The 17,058-nt window shown below is 36.8% G+C and overlaps 1 protein-coding gene across 4 annotated transcripts in view; it reads left to right on the top strand.

Annotated features, from left to right (window-relative positions):
* NBAS (NBAS subunit of NRZ tethering complex) overlaps positions 1-17,058 on the top strand; it is a 189,549-nt gene that overhangs the window by 151,697 nt on the left and 20,794 nt on the right. For all 4 annotated transcript variants that reach the window (XM_074820084.1, XM_074820083.1, XM_074820081.1 and 1 more), the window contains one exon: positions 10,761-10,900. In XM_074820084.1, the coding sequence (XP_074676185.1) occupies positions 10,761-10,900 (140 nt within the window). The remainder of the gene's footprint in view (positions 1-10,760; positions 10,901-17,058) is intronic.

Here is a 17,058-nt window from a genome sequence, read left to right as displayed (position 1 = left end):
CTCCAAAAGCATGATTTAATTTGTATAAGAAAAGAAGCAGTCATAAAATCGTGAGAAATTGTATTTTTTACCTTTACCTCTTGAACATAAACTTTATTTTTTGTTTGTGTTTTTATTCCTGTTAGCAGATCAAGTTCTTCAGTAGTTTCTGGTATGGGATGTTGTTAAAAGCCTTTTGAAAATATAAGTTATAAAACTGTTTTTATTTATGCATTATTTTATTAATATCTTAAGTGAGTATTTAGAACTGTGATGTTCAGTTTATGCCATGCTTTTTTTCACACAGTCTTATCTTAGTCCATCAATCATCTTGTTAGCTGACACTGTAAACTCTATCATCTGAGGAGTCCCTCTCAGGTATTCTTAAAATTGTTCTTACTTTGTAGTAATTTCTGATGGTTCATGTTGATTGAGAGAGTGAGGGTTTTTTTCCCTGTTGTTGCTATTATTACATAGGGACTCAGCTGTGATGACTGACTGCTAGGACTTCCACTACATCAAATCGAAATGAAAACCACCAATTGCAGTGCTTATGTAACACCATTTGGTGTGACAGTTGCATGATGTTGCCCTACCTTCTTCTCATTATATTTATGGCTGCAACAGAACTTATTAATTTCTTTCAATTTGTACAGCTTAAATAATTTTGTGGTATCCATCCATATGGTATCTTAAGTGCTGCTGGTCTAAGTCATGTATGGATAAACAATAGAGGAATTTTGCATTAAAAACGTCTGGTTTTTTTTTTTTAATTGAAAATAGTAGTACTGAAATATTATTTAAAATTGGAGTCCACATCAACAACCTGTTGCTCATAAAAGAGGGTATCTTATTTTACTGTAGGTTGTTCTTTACAAAAATGCATCTTTTACTTTGTCAGTTTAGCCTATCTGCAGGATGACATTTTGGAACGATTAATTTTGACAAGTTTTCATTTACATAAAAACAGCTTTTCAAATAATTTCCCCTCTATTAATAAGAATTGCAGACTTTGATTATCAAGACACCAGTTATACATTCAGTTGAATACTGGGAGCTTGTGCATGCACTGCTTCTTGATGGTAGCAATGATCAGAAAAGGTAAATTGAGAAGCCACTTGCACAAGGTATGAGGGAAAGTAGCTGACGCTAATTTAACAGTTTAAAGTTAAAAGTAATATTTAAGGATTAAGATCTTGTAATTTCCAGGCTGCATTTTCCAACAACCTTTTCTGTTCTAAATGTAGAGTATCTATATTATAGATGATGAAATATGAAACAGTGATTAGTAGCTGGCACATACAAGTAAAATGACTTATGTGTTTTTAAGTTCCTTGTGTTGCACAGATGTTAGTTTTAGCCTTGATTTACATAGATCCAAATTTTTACCTATTAACTGACACCTAGTCAATATACATTTTAAATTACATTTATGTTAATCCTGTCTCTTTCAGTTTTAGCTAGCTAGATACATAAATCTTCCAAATGCATAATTTCTTCTTTATTTGCCCTTATCTCTCTATCAATATCTATGTACAGTCTTCAGAGTTTTTATCTGTGCTGAAATGTATTTGCACATTAGGACATGGTCTCCTGCAGAATACAAATGAATGGATTTTATTTTCTGCATGAGTTATGCGTTTTTATGCATTAGGCAACGCATTTGTGTTTACTGAATCTATATGTATTTTTTAGTGAGCTGCATATCAAGCAGATAAGGAATTAAACAATATATAAATCAGTTCAGAAGGAAAAAGTTCTTGGGTATGTCTACAAGATCAGCAACTCAACATGTGGCTGGGCCTTTGTTTAATTCACCACCAATAGGCTTCTGGTTGATTTGTTTTTAAACTTGAATCCCATAACTTGCTTAGCCTGTTCACTGGCTTCAGTTTGAGCAAGATTTGACATCCCTTTAGTATCTGTTTGCAACAGGCTTCATATGTGGTCAGCACTCATTCATCATAATTTTAAATATGTGAAGTCCAGCTTTGGGGAAGGTGCAAGAAAGCTTCCTTTTGGGGTAGAAGGGTTGCGAACATTGTGAACGCCGAGTTTGCCATGCAAAACTCTTGACTTCAGAAGTCAACAGTACTTTGAATGTGGTGGGATTTTTTATTTTTTGTTGGTTTCAGTTTGCTGTTGGTTTTTTAAGTGGACGTTCCTTAATAAAGCTGTTGCTTTCTATTAACTGGGATAAGTATATGCTGTATAAATGCATTCTTTAAACTATATTTCTTAATTGCCCTTAACTCTGTACATGGAAGTATGGTGCTAGGACATAGAGTGAAAGGTCACATTATTGTTTAAACTTCGAAATTTTAATAAAGAATTTGAAGGAGATACTAAGTTTGAGGTGAAGTCTGCAAAATATATCTTTGAGAAGCAACTTTCTCTTGACCTTGTTGACTCCTGTTCAGCTACATTGTGAAAGTGCATGTTTCACATATGGAAGTTTACTTGAGTCCCTGTGTTCCCTCAATTCTACTTGGAAACTGCATATAACAAAATATTGTTGGCCCAGTGTGTTTTCATAATGTAAATTTTAATTAGTGTGTGAGTACGTAAAAATGTCGAGCTGGTTCAGATCAAGCCCCAAATGAGCCCAGTATTCTGTCTCCAGCAGTGGCCAAAAAAACAGCCATGGGAAGAAGAGTAGGGAAAGGAAAAGTATATATGAATCTTATTCCAATATTGCCCTCATCTGTGGGTAGAGTGGGTTAATTAGGAATAAGAACTGGAAACAGCTCTGTGTAGACAAGCTGTAAATTCAGGTATTACTGTGGCAAGATCAAGTAAGTGGAATCTTGATAAAATCAAATAAGGAAGATTTACCTTTTGATCGATAGGTGGGAATAATTTACCAAAAAGATATTAAACTTGTTTACACTTGTCAAAAGACTATAAGTCTATTAGGAAGCATTCCAGCTCAAACAGAATTTATGATTTTAGTGCAAAATTATTGGATAAATTTGTGCACAGACATATGTAGATTATCATAATAGATTGCAATAATGGCTTCCTCCAGTACTAAAATTTCTTAAACTGGAGAATGAGACTATAAATATAGTGAGGGAAAAACAGTAAGGAGAAGGAGTAGTAGTTACCCCCTTTTCCTCTTTCTCGGAATCTCTGACCTCCAGTGAATGTCTCAACAAAAGATGTTCACTGGTTTTTAACTTTTGTCTGGCTATATGTGAGGTCTCCTCCTAACCTGCCTTTAACCAGATATCTCAAACTGTCCATGCCCAAGCTTACAGCTCTGCTCTCATGGTTACTCTTGACTCCCTTTCATCGTGTGTGCTCTTCCCACTACACTGGGAGACAGGTCCATGAATAACATGGTGGTTTATTCTTCCAAGCCTGTTACTGCTGTCCCCAGCCTGACTCTGTTATGTCTTTGAGTATTTCCCTCTCAATCACAACATTAAAGTTTTCTTTTTAAAGAAAATCTCGTTTAGAAATAATGGAATGCTGGTAGTGTGTTGAGGAGTACAGCACTTTTGGTTTTGCCTTTAAAAAGGGTTTACTGTTCCTCTGGGATGCGAAGATCTTAAATAAGATGTTTCAGTATGTGCTTGCGGTTTTGCTTTGTTTTCGAAGGATATAATGTGTCTAAAATCAAGGTTGATAGGCTGTCCAGCATCTTGAAACAGTTTGAAGAGAATGAAATAAGTAATAGCCTTTAAAAGCTCCTGATCTGATCTTTACAGGGTCAGTAGCTATACAGTTTCAGGAGCAGTTGTACACTTGCAGTTTGTTTTACTGGTGATTTTTCACATTTGTGTTCATAATGTGAGTAATTAACTTTTAAATATCTGTTTCACTTAATTTGTAATTTTATATGTCCTTTGTAACAAGATTTTAACTTTGCAGCCTTGTACTGGAAATAGGTTTCAGTAACTTAATGTTTGTGCAGACTTTTCAATAGCCACACAGATACCAGCAGAATAGGGTATGACAGACTACAGGTTAACCCACAAAATGGAAAGATTAATTTCTGCAGTGACCAACCCTGACTGGCCTGTTTGTGTAGGAAGGGCAGTATTTTCTTTGCTGATTTACCTAATTAGATTCTAAACTCCTTAAGGCAAGGCTATTGTGTTTTTGTGCCATGAACAGCACACCGAGATGGCAATTACAGAAATTCTATCAAATTGATAACAATCCTTTCGGTCATTGTTTATAAACCATGTTAAGCCCTGTCTAATGAGTGGAAGCAAGTTTCAGCATCAGCATTCCCTGTCTCAAATCCAAATAAAATCTTCCATGTCAGGTCTGCCTATTATTTAAAAATGCAGCGTAGATGAATTCTCTACCACCAGATCTTGGGGTGGGGAGATAGAAACAGTGTGTTTTACCAGGGTGTACTGACAAATTGAAAATGTATCATAGCAATAAGAGACTACTCAAATGTCTGCTTAATCTTTCTTTTTTCAATTCCGTATTAATTCAAATTTATGCTGCAGTGGCGAACATGAACATATTTTGAAATATTTACATTTACAGTCTGGTGGATGTAATAAAATTAATTTTATAATAACATAAATAGATAGGTTTTTGGTTGTAGCTCTTGGAAACCACGAATATCTCTGCCTTTAATACAGGGAGCTGGTTTTAAGCAGACAGGTAGCTTTTCTCAATAAACAAGCAATTATAATGAAGGAAAATATTTTTCTGATTTCTACATTTCAGTTCTTTCATTACAAGCACCCTTATCAATTATTTCCTTAGAACATTAGTAGTGAACAAAATCTGTTGATTAAAAACCATGGTTCTGCCATACTCCCAGGGAGTAAAAATGTAATTTGCAGAACAGATTTTGTTGGTCAGAGGGAGATGGATGCCTGTCTGCTTTAGTTTTCCTATTCACCATTCTCGTATGTAAGTAGGCAGCGTTTTGCATTTTATCGCAGGGGAAGGAGAGGATTGGATTGGCTGGATCTTTTTATTGGCATTTCCACTTTTTTAACAAAACTCTTTGTAGGTTATCAGCCAGGTCGGTCAGCACCAGATTCTCAAATTATATAGCTTTAGCAATAAAGCATTTACAACTCCTGAGATGTCTCTGTCCTTTAGGATCAGAAGAACATTATATAGTAGATATCTATGCCTCAGGGACACAATTTAGATAGAGCAACATTCCTCTGTTGCTGCAAATACTGATTTTAAACTAACTTCAATTTCAAGGGTGAGATAATGTACTGAACTAAACAACTGATCCTGCGGACTGACGTGCCAAAGGTTTTCTTTATCAGTCATGTGTAATATCCACAGCTTTATTTAACTTTTTCATTCTTCAGGTGTATCATCTTATATTTTTTTTAAAATACTAGGTTTCTAAAAGCTACAGAACAAACTTCTGAGGGAACTTTTCATATTTGGACTCCTTCATGTGTTTCACATGAGATGAGTATCTATAAAGCAATAACAAATCCATGGAATAAGATGATGAGTCAAAACTTTGTGCACCGGAAGTGGATAAAGCATGTTGAGCGGTTTCAATATTTTGGGCATCTAATAGGATCTAATCTGTGAAGGAAGAGAACTGTATAAATCTTTGAAAGATTTTATCATCAGGCAGAACAGTTTGAGGTTTTATTTGAGGAGGGATTCTAAGTGCATTAAGTTTTTATTTCAGCACTAGATAGAAAGAGCATGCTTTCCAAGTTTGCTCAGGATGGCTGAAGTCAAGATAAAACATATGTTTGTGCTCAGATAATGTACTGTTGAGATTACAAATATCTCAACCAACCACCAGGTTCCTCTTTTTATTTATACTTTAGCAGTAAAAGCACCCATGCCATATACTTCGTATGTTTTATATATAAAACCAAGTGGTTTAGAAAGCTTGTGGAAATCTTGTCTGATATAAGTTCCTACTAGCAAAATGATTCTAGAACTGAGATATTTTGGCCAATTGTTTGACAAATAAATGGACTCCGTTTTTCATCAAGTGTTTTAGTTTTCCTAAGATTTGCAAGTTACAGCAGTTCAAGACTGTCCCTGTAAGAGAATGGGTGATTGAACAGATGCTATGTCAAGTCTATGTTATTGGTAAGCAGACTATAACTACTTGAGGAAAAATAGTTGTTCTGATGGCTAAAAGCACGTAAATCAATGAAGTGTATTGTGTGGCTATGGTTAAAGACACACAAAATAATATATTTCAGATACAAAGAAAATAGGACATGCTATAGCTCCTACAGGCTGCATCTGCAGTCTGCACTCCCATTCAGAAATGTGGTTAATTTTCTGTCTTTGTCAATGTTTGAGAAAAGTGGACTGATTTTTGCCTTTATTAACAAAGGTAATATGGGACGAGTCATAACTCCTTTATGGGCCATCCTAACAACCGCTACCTAGTAACAGGAGAAACGGAGAAAAGATGTAAAAGCAAAGTGCTCGGGAGGAGAACATACAAATCTGAGGAGTTTGCACTGGTTCAGACAGCTAGTAATATCTAATGGAGTTCTAAACAACACTTGGTGGTGTTTGTGTAGCCTGTATTTTGCTTTGTGAATTTACTATATATTTTTTTAAGGGACATTAGCATGTGCAGATGTTTGCATATTCTTGATTTTAAACATACATAGTCCCTTGATAATGCAGCTGTATATTTTAACAGTTTAACATAAGGTTTGGTTTTACTTAATTCATATTTCATTTTATGATCTATCATGAGTATAATTTCTAAGATTAGTTCCCCTAATTGATTTTCCCATTGTGGTAAATATTTCTGCAGCTTTTTATTTTAATGAAAAACATGAAGCCAGGTGTGTTCTACTGCCACAGAGAGAAGGCATGAAACTAGGGAAAATCAGGAGAGAATGGAGCAAATCTGTTGTTAAAACTGAAAGACCTTGCTTTCCTTTTCATTGCTTTTGTTGTTTTTCTTTTTTCATGTTCCTTTGGGATCATCTGAAGTTCAAGTGTACTCCTTACTGCCTGGCTATGGGCCTTATTATTCTGTTTAGTGACAGGTTATTCTTTACAAGCACTTGTGCTATCAGGGCTCTGAGCAGTTCATGGCAGGTTATCTTTGCATAGCCTTTGAGTGGTTTAGAGGGATGGTTTTAGTTTTTGTTTAAAAAAAAAAGGGGGGGGGGGGGATGGGAAGCTGAGTTGTATTATCCCATTACCGTGATTTTAAAGATGATCATACTTGTAGAAATGCATTGCCTTGTTGCATTACGACATGCAGAGTCATCTGAATAGATCATCCGGAGTTGCTACAAACAGTGTTCAATTAAAAATATTTGCTGTGTTACTGCAACGAAACAACAGGCTTGACTAACCTTGGCAACTTCATCTCAGCTAGTTTCCACCTCTGTTAAGATGAAATTCCTACCTTTTAATACAGAGCATGATCTGCTTCTGCTGTGAGACGTGGCTGCTTCCTTGCCATGCTCTCCCTCAGCCTCAGAAAGATAAAACAATACAGAGGAAAACTCATGTTCTGTGTATACATATACATACACACAACCACATATATATGTATGATAAATATAAATTAAAAAAACGTCATTCCAGTGTGCTGCTTCAAAATATTGCTTTCTTGTAGCAAGGAACTGTCACTTTTTTTCATGGTTTGATTGTAACTTCTATTTCTGGAGAGTTATAAGGAAAGAATTAGACACAGGGCAAGGTATCTTGTCATTCAAAGTATAAAGCAGTGCAGAAACCATTTAAGACAAGTGTCTTGATTTACTTCATAGCAGATAATATCTCTACTGATGTTTAGCTTAAAATGGACTCTTCTGTTTTATAGGAATAACAGTACCTTGAAATGAAGTTTTCAAATGTTTTATTGTTTATATTTCTGGTACATAGTGTTGATCATCTGCTTCTTAAGGTTTTTCTAGTGATGCTAGTGGGCAAATCATGCATACATTTCAGTCACCTTGATTTGCGAAGGTACAATTTTAGGCACTGTGCAATCTTATTGAAACCAGTGGAACTACTTATCAATGTGTAATGTGAAGTGCGGACACAATCTTTGCAGAACCAGTGTGTATTTGATGAAGTTTTCAACTCAGGAATACTTTTGAAAAATATTCCTGATACAGTCAACTGTGTGACCATTATCATACACAGTCAGGCATTCTTGGTGTTGAAGCATGGGCTTACATCTGAATTTCAGTTTTTCTTTTTCAAAAAAAAAAGTTATTTTAACAACCACGTTGTCACAGGGGAGAAATAATGATTAAAACATACTTGAAATACAGATGTATGTGGAGTAGAGGGATGACTGATAGGTGCAGCAGAAGCATAAGATACATTAAAGAAGGGAAAAAAGTTAGGGCTTAAAAGGTGGAGGGGTGGGGAGTTTAAGATAGGATAAGACTAGTCATTGTTTTGAAGGTAATCATACTTACCATCTACCCTTCAACACTTAGATATTTTCCATTTGTTGCTCTTTAATTAACCTTCAATTTCCTTTATCCTTAGTGCTGCAATTTTAAATTACCACATGCACTCTTAAAAGTATGCATACTTATACACTATGTTGCTACTTTCTAGTCTCACCTATTTCACAGTTAATGGAAGTCACATGCATTTAAAATGCCATATAAAAAGTGAATTTCAATAGTTTCCTTAAAAAATATAAATAACTAACACTAGAAAGTTCACTTTATTACTCTTAGTGGGAAATGTAGGCGACTTGAGAAAAGGCCATTGTAGAAAGAAATACTGCAGAAATGCACACTATGTTAGAGAATAGAAATTTAATTCTGATTTATTTCGATTGTATTAATATGTGTTGTGTTATAAGCAATCATGTTGCAAGGATCCAGCTGTCAGCACATTATAATGTTAAGTTAATTAACCTCATAAAAAATGTAAATCCAAGTCTAAAGATGCATTATTAGGCAGAATTATTGAAATTCAGTTCATGTTGAATAGGGTGTCTGATCTGCTCTCATTTACTCTCTGCTACTAATGGCTCAATTTCTGTGACAGCTTTTCTCATCTATTAATATTGTCTGTGCCATTTCTTGCCATTTTTACAGTTACCATTAGAGAGATATGAACATTTAGTCTGTGTTTTGAAGTAACATGCTGTTTGTGCAAATATATTAAAATGTACTCAGTGGACCATCCGGAATGCTTCATCTATCCCCGAACTCCTTTTTCAGACAATTAGATCTTTAAAGCAAGTAGGTAGCAATGTGAGAGCTTCTGTTGTCTAGATAGTATATAATTTGCTAAATATTTTTGATCCTTAGAGGTTAGCATGTCTTATGTCAGTGTCACCCTTTCCTCTTCTTCTCCCTTCTCTTTTCAGCCTTGTGTTTTAAATATTGAAGATTTATAATATTTTGTATTAACAAGTATAGATGGAATTTAGGGATATTACAAGTGGGTAACTGTTGTCTGCTATGTGACTTTTGCAGTACAGAGAAGTATTTTAAATGGACAGATGTCTGAAGCATTTCTTCACTATCGAAAATTTTTAGTATATGGTGCTTTCAGGTGAACCCTGGAGACAGAAACAAACAGTTTTTCAGCACTAAATATTTTAAAGTCACAAATTAGGTAGGCAACTCAATAAATGCATCAGTAATCTTTGTTTTCCAACCTCTTTTGAAAAATTTGCCCTTGATGTATCAGAGTCGCTTTGAAAAGGTGGGAATGCCATCTTTAATCTTTAGAGTAGCTGTAGAACTAAGGAAAACTTTGTCCGTGTTTGATGTCTTAGAACTACTTGGGCTGAAATGGAAAAGTTAACAGTTAATGCTGTGTATCTTCAGTAGAATTATAAGATGAAACTGACGCGTTTGATATCCTGGAACTTTTTGAAGTTTGGAGGAAAAATTCAGTGTTAGAATGTGTTAATAATGCAGAGGAAGCTACCTTGTTATTGTAACAAATTATTTTTAAACTCCAAGAACTTTTGTATGTCAGGTAGACAGCGAATAGCTATTTCATTTTTGAAAGCCCTCCTGGTGCGATAGCCAAACTTTTAAACAGAAGCTGCTTCTCATTTAGTAGCAAGTTGGTTCTCATTTATAGCAACCTTCCTTCAACAGTCAGACCTTTTACCTTTTACTTTTTTACCATGCAAACTGCAAGCAGTAATTATCTGTAAAAGAACCTGTCATCAACTGAAGTGAATTCAAGTCCTAGCAGAAGCTGCAGGTTTTAAACTTAGATGGACACTTTTCCTGAGTTGTCTGGTGGCTTGCTGATGGGGTATGGGGTTTTGTTTTTCTTAGGTTCAAACACCTATACAGAGAGATATTACAGTACCTGTCAGCAAATGTTCTTCACTGGGTAAATTAATTTAGAGTCATCTTTCAGGGCTCTTTCCTATGGGGAAAAAAGATTAGATGCTGTAAATTCATCTGTAAATTGAATTTTCATAGGTGACTGAGTATAATATATATTAGAGAAGCACTAGACATTCCCATTCCTTAAAAATACATATATGTGTGTATGTATATATGTCTGTAGATTGAGAAGAGGAAATTTAAGGAATTTTTGGTTGGTTGAAGAACACAGATAAGATCCTCTGAACTAATCAATGAACGTACTTGTGTGGGGCTAAATTTTTTAGGAATGTACACCTAAGTCATTCCCCATTGCTGCGTGCTCTCCTGTTTTATTTGTATATAATTGAAAATGGGAAGTAAGAAAATGGGTTTCTAGGTAAATTACTTTTGCTGTGTTCCTGCATTGTTTTACAACAGTGATGTCCTTCACAGATAGTTTATCGATTGCTTTGAAATCATTGTTTTCTTAAAAAAATTCTGTTTGAATTTTTTTTTTTTTTTAAGGTAGAGATAACAGATACTGAAAATGAAGAAAAAAGATGGGATCTCTTCCTGAGACTTTTGGAGTCTAGTCACAGTTTGTCTGAGTTTCAGCACTTGGGTTTACTTCTTCAAGCTTGGCCACCAATGGACATGAGCAACAGGTAAGCATTTCTTCAAACAGTCGTGTAACAAAAGAGTCTTCTTGCTTGATAATATTGTGTAGTTTTCAGTCAATGAGTTCAAACATGGCAAAGAGGAGTATGACCTCACACTGAGAAAAATAAATGGTTTATTTAAAGCAGAATTGAATCAATCAGTTTCTTGTAAAATCTATATATACATATGTACTATGTATCATGGAGGAGGCAGAAAAATATTTTATTGCCTGAACTGTTGCACAGGAGGGTTTCTATCTACTTAAATTTAAAGATAAGTGTTTTGCTCTTATTTTTGGCAGTATGTACAAAATCCATAAAAAGGAATAAAAAGTTCTGACTGTTTTTTTCCATTCAAAGTTATACTTTGCAGAAAAATCTCTTGGAAGTTAATGTTCAGATGGCTGTGGCAGACAATCTGCAGGAGGTCTGTGAAGGTAGTGGCACAAGCAATGGTGCTTCTCTTTTCTAGATCCATTATCTATTATTTCCATCTCTGAATAAAGTATCCAAAAGGAAAGAATATATACGAGGGCAGACATATCCTAGCCCAATAATTTAAAATGAAAATACTTATTTAAAACTTCAGCATTGCACCCATCAGAATAGGGATTTATTGAAAGTGTTAATTTGGAACATCTTGACTACATTATTTTTTACCAATTCTTTGGTTTTTGTCTGTGACTTTCTGAACACATTTAAAGGTAAAAAATTTAACTGTTCTATAACTGATGAACACTTCTAAGATACAATCTTATCTTATGAGGCAAAAGTCACATACCTTTCAAGGAGAGCAATAATATTAATAAATTTTTGGTAAGCAAGTATGGTGTGCCATGTTTTATCTGACAGTAGTTAGGTTAGAGCCATTAAATGATGCTTCCATTGGATTACTGTTTTAATTTAGGACTACACTCCCCAAAGTGTTTATGTGCATGAATTTGTTAGAATAGTTAAGGCTTTTTTTTAATGAAGAATAGCTCTTTCGTGTAATTGTAGAGAACTGATCCATTAGAAGGTAATCTGTAAGGGTTATTCGCCTTCAAGCCTGCAGTTTGTTTGCAATTTCTGTATGAGCATTAACAAGGCCTTATGACAGCAAAAAATTGTCTTCAGTGCATTAAGAAGTACAAGGACTGCTGTGTGATCTGTTGCAAATTCATATTCTAACTTTCCTTTTTAGTTTTGTTTTAACTGTAATTGAAAATTGGGTGCCTCACAGTATGCCCGCAGTATGCCTCGCAGTATGTCAAACTTTAAGGTAGTCTTTAGATTAAAAAAAAAAATAAAGGCTTAAATTTATGGAACAAAGGGTCAAATGAAATATTGCTGCAATTAGCAAAATTCTTTTTCTTTGGGTTGAACAGAAAGACTAAAGATTTTGTGAAATGAGAACTCTTCTTGTATATAGACAGTTCTTGTCTACAGCTCTGTAACAGAGGAAATTAAAAATTATTTAATTTTATCTCCCACTTGCTGTTCTGTTCATTCAGGCTGACTTCCTAAAGTGAAGAACAGAAAATAATGTTTAAATGTGATTTGATTTGTAGTCACAACTAACTGGATTAAATCCACAACTAAGTGGATGAGATTTCAGAGGTGGGGTGCTTCTTAGTTCTGTGAAGTCTGAAAATTTGCGCAAAATACTTAGATCACCTGTATCGTAACTCATTTAGGGTCTAAAGTAGTTAGTACAGCTCCTAGACATTTACATAGTCACAATTTTGACATAAAGAAATCAATTTGGGTAAGATAAGGGGCAAGAGAACAGGGCAAATTAATTCACAACCTTATATGAGATTCTGTGATTTTCATATATTTAACAATAGTGAAGGTCAGAAGGCATCTCTGGAGATGTCTACTCCAACCCCTCTGCTCAAAGCAGGGTCAGCTAGAGCAGGCTGCTCAAGGCCATTGCATTGTTGAGTTTTAAATATCTCCAAGTTTGGGGACTCCACAACTATGACAAAAAGGTTTCTTTTATGTTTTAGTAAGATGTTCTGTGTTTCTATTTGTGCCCATTGCCTTTTGTGTTATCCTTGGGCATCACTGAGAAGAGCCACACTCCCTCTTCTTTACTTTCCCATCAGGTATTTATACAATTGATAAAATTCCCCCAAGCCTTCTTTATTCCAAGGCTGAAGAGTCCCGACTCTCTCATCATTCTCAATTTCTGCTCGTGGGACAGATAGTCCAATCCCTTCGTCATCTGTGTGGCGCTTTACTGGACTCGCTTCGGTATATCTGTGTCACTTTTGTACTGAGGAGCCCAGTACTGCACTCAGCACTCCAGATGTTTGCTGAGTAGAGGGGAAGGATCACCTTCCTCAGCCTGCTGCTAACACTCTTCCTGATGCAGCCCAGGATGCTCCTGCCCTTCTTTGCTGTGAGGGTACATGGCTTACTCACAGTCACCTTGTTGTCCAGTCTCCTTTCCAACTGGTTGGCTCTCAGCCTGTGCTGATGGTTATTTCTCCCCATGTAGGGGATGGACTTTGGATTTCCCTTTGAGTTTCATGTGGTTGATCTCTGCACATCCTCCAGCCTCTCAAGGTGCCACTGAATGGCAGCACAACTGTCTGCTGCATCAGGCATCCCAGTTTTGTGTCATCTGTAAACTTCCTGAGAGTGCACTCTGATGGTCATCCTGGTTCTCAATGAAGATGTTAGAATATTGGCCTCAGTATAGACCCTGGGGTCCACCAGTGGTCACTGGTCTCCAACTGGACTTTGTGCCACTGATCACAACCATTTGAGCTTGGCAGTTCAGCCTATTTTCAGTCTGTCTCACTGTCCACTTATCTTGCTTCATTAGTTTGTGAATGAGGACATTGTGGGAGACAGTGTCAAAAGCCTTGCTCAATTAATTTAAGGTATTGGTCATGGTCATCATCTACCAAGCCAGTCATTTAATCGTAGAAGAGTATCAGGTTGGTAAGACACGATTTCACCTCTTTAAGTCTATGCTGAGTATTCCCAGTCTATTTCTCGTCCTTCATTTGCTTGGAAATGCTTCCAAGAGGATTTGCTTCATCTTCCCAGGAACTGAGGTGAGGCTGACCAGCCTGTGTCATGAGACTTTATGCTAAGAACAAATTGCAAATTATACCGTAACATTAGATTATTTATTTATTTAATAATTTATTTAAAATTTTCAGTGTCTCTCTTCTCTACTTTGAGTTTGCCAGGAAGCTTTGGAAAGCCTTCAGGAGAAAATTGCCCCCTTCTCTTTCACTGCTAATAGCCACCTATACTGATTTCACAGAGAACCTCTGATTACTATAATTCCCAAGTGTCATCTACAGTGCAGACTCCCAACTACTTTTCTGAGGTTGAGCACTAAATTCATAGTCATTATCTCCGGGGAAATTAAGAGTAGTTCAGATTTGCCAGATTTTCTTGAGTTTGTCTGAAACTTTGAACAGACTAAAAATGAAAAGAAATTTAATTAGTGGAGCAATCAGTTGTGTTCATAGCGTAGGAAATATTTTGTTTGTTTCTGTTTAAGTTCGGGTTTGTTAGTTTGTGCGTTTTGTTTTTTTTTTTTTTTTGAAGGGTGGTGGGCACAGGACATAGTTACAACTATTGTTTCATTGTTCAGTTTTCTCCACTAGCTTGAAGGGTGGTAAAAATCATCTAGTGTGTTCTCTTCCCTGCCTGAGCATTGTTTTGCCGGGGAAGAACAGAGTGGAGGCTCATCTTGAAAGAAATGACAGAGATTTAGTTGTTCTTCTGCCCTTTTCCCTCCTTTTTTCTTGGTTGTTCTCTTTGTAGGAGTGTTACATTTCTGCTTTCTTTTACTATTTATTTATTTATTTAATGAGGTAAGTCAATGATGGTTCAGTTTTCCCTTTCCTACGAAGAATTATCCCAATAGAAAAATACATCAAGGGGAATTTTTCAATCCCTGGGGTCTTTCTCTGTTTATATTCCCATTGCTTTCCTTTTATTATCGCTTCTATTTTTGTTACTAACAATACTTGCAAGACTGATTAAGTACTTTGTAAGTGCTATGTCAGCAGTGTCTTGGTTTAAGCCCAGAGGACGACTGAGTACCACGCGGTTGCTCACTCACTTCTGCCCTGCGGTGAGATGGGGATGAGAAATGTAACAAAATGCTCAGAGATTGAGACAAGGAAGGGGAGGGATGACATTATGGTCATGAGCAAAAGACAGACTCTATTTGGGAAAATAGAAAAAACACCATTTCATTTGAACACCACCACTAATGTACCAGTCAAATCAGAGTAGTATAGTGAGAAATCCAACCACATCTTAGAAACACCTTCCTCCCACCCCTCCCTTCTTCCTGGGCTCAGCTTTGCTCCCAATTTCTCTACCTCCTCCCCCCAAACTGCGCAGGGGGATGGGGAATGGGGGTTGCGGTCAGTTCATCACACATTCTTTCTGGTGCTCCTTCCTCCTCAGTGGGAGGACTCCTCACACTCTTCCCGTGCTCCAGCGTGGGGTCCCTCCCACAGGAGACAGTCTTCCACAGACTGCTGCAGCGTGGGTCCCTCCTGCGCATTGCAGTCCTCCCAGGAGCAGCCTGCTCCAGCGTGGGCTTCCCTCAGAAGGCTCCAGTGCAGCCTTCCTTGGGCACAGCCACCTGCTCCGGCGTGGGGTCCTCTACAGGCTGCAAGTGGGCATCTGCTCCACTGTGGGACCTCCATGGGCTGCAGTGAGACAGCCTGCCCTCTCACCACAGGCTGCAGGGGTGGTCTCTGCTCTGGCGTACCTCCCCCCATCTTCACTGACCTCAGTGTGTGCACAGGTGCCTCCCTCACAACTTCTCTTCACAACTCCTCCTCCTCCAAGGTTCCCCTTAAATACGTTATCACAGAGGCAAGCCACCATCGTTAATTGGCTTGGCCTTGGCCAGAGGCAGGTCCAGCTTGGAGCCGGGAGAGCCTTCGAGAAGCTTCTCACAGGGGTCACTGCTGTAGCCCCCTCCCTGACTAACAAAACCCAACCACACATACACAAACCCAACACATTAGGAATACTCATTGTGTCTTGAAAGTCCTTTGTAGCTCATTTCTAGTGCTTTCAAAAAGCATACATGAGATTTTAATGGTAGACAGCATGATCATAGTTATGAGTCCTTTTTGTAAATGATCTTTTCTCCCACTGAGTTGTACTGGCTCAGTCAAATATATTTTGGAGTTCTGTGGGTTTTTTGGGGTGCTTTGGTTTTTTTGTTTTTATTAACAAGTCTAAAAGACAAATGTTAAGTACGTGTTACAAGGACTTAACCTAAATTTAAATCTAGGCCTTGTAATTACACATTTTATATAAAACTAAAAAAAAGTGTATTTCTTATTTTTGCCTAGAGAAATAATATATTTGGTGTGCAGAAATGTTTTCAAACTGAATTTTGGCTTTTAAAATCAGTGTGCTGTCATTAAAATGAATTTGAGAGAGTTCAAAACATCTGTCTTAACATCTAATATTGCTACTAAAATGAAGTTCTGTCCTCGTTCCCCCCTTAATCCCACCACCTCAGGTATGATTGGTTTTAAAAGTCAGGTACAGCTCTCTTCAGTATTCCCTGATACAAGACAGGATTAATTTCGTAAAGTCTTGTCAAGTAGGTAGGTAGATTTTTTTTTTTTTTTTTTTTTACAACTGCCTCTTGTTACAGTGTGCTGGGAATTGTTTACATTTCTTTTTAATTATTTTGAATTTTATTATTTTGAATTATTTTACTTTGTAAATCCTGGAATTATTCATGTCAGCCAGGAAGCAGAGATTGTGCTGTAAGTCTGAGGCCCAGGAGCAATCAGAAAAATCTTTGGTACTTTCCGCCTTCATTAACTGAACCTTCTTTCCTCTCTCTCCCTGTTGTCATTGACAGTCGCTATCATACACCTGTCTCTCATCTTTGGGAAGGCCGCTGCAAGCGTGCTCTGCTCTGGGGTCGTCTTGCTTTGCTTCTTCTTCCCTCTTCTGCCTCTGTTGCATACTTCCATGTTAACAGCGTTCAGTTATGCTTCCCAGCCTAGGGAGTTTTTTTTATATATATGTTCCTGAAATTGTGTTTCTGAAAAACCTGCCTTGATGACTGGGTTGGAGTAAGGAGCAGGAACTGTTTTGACAGTGAGGTTTTCAACAATTTCCTTTTAATGCAAGTTGTATTAAATTCTTGAGCAAAGAGGGAAACT

Source organism: Strix aluco, chromosome 3 (assembly GCF_031877795.1).
Source record: "Strix aluco isolate bStrAlu1 chromosome 3, bStrAlu1.hap1, whole genome shotgun sequence".
Classification (NCBI taxonomy): Eukaryota; Metazoa; Chordata; class Aves; order Strigiformes; family Strigidae; genus Strix; species Strix aluco.
The sequence above is the reverse complement of the archived record's forward strand: the minus strand, read 5'-3'. Positions and strand labels throughout refer to the sequence as shown.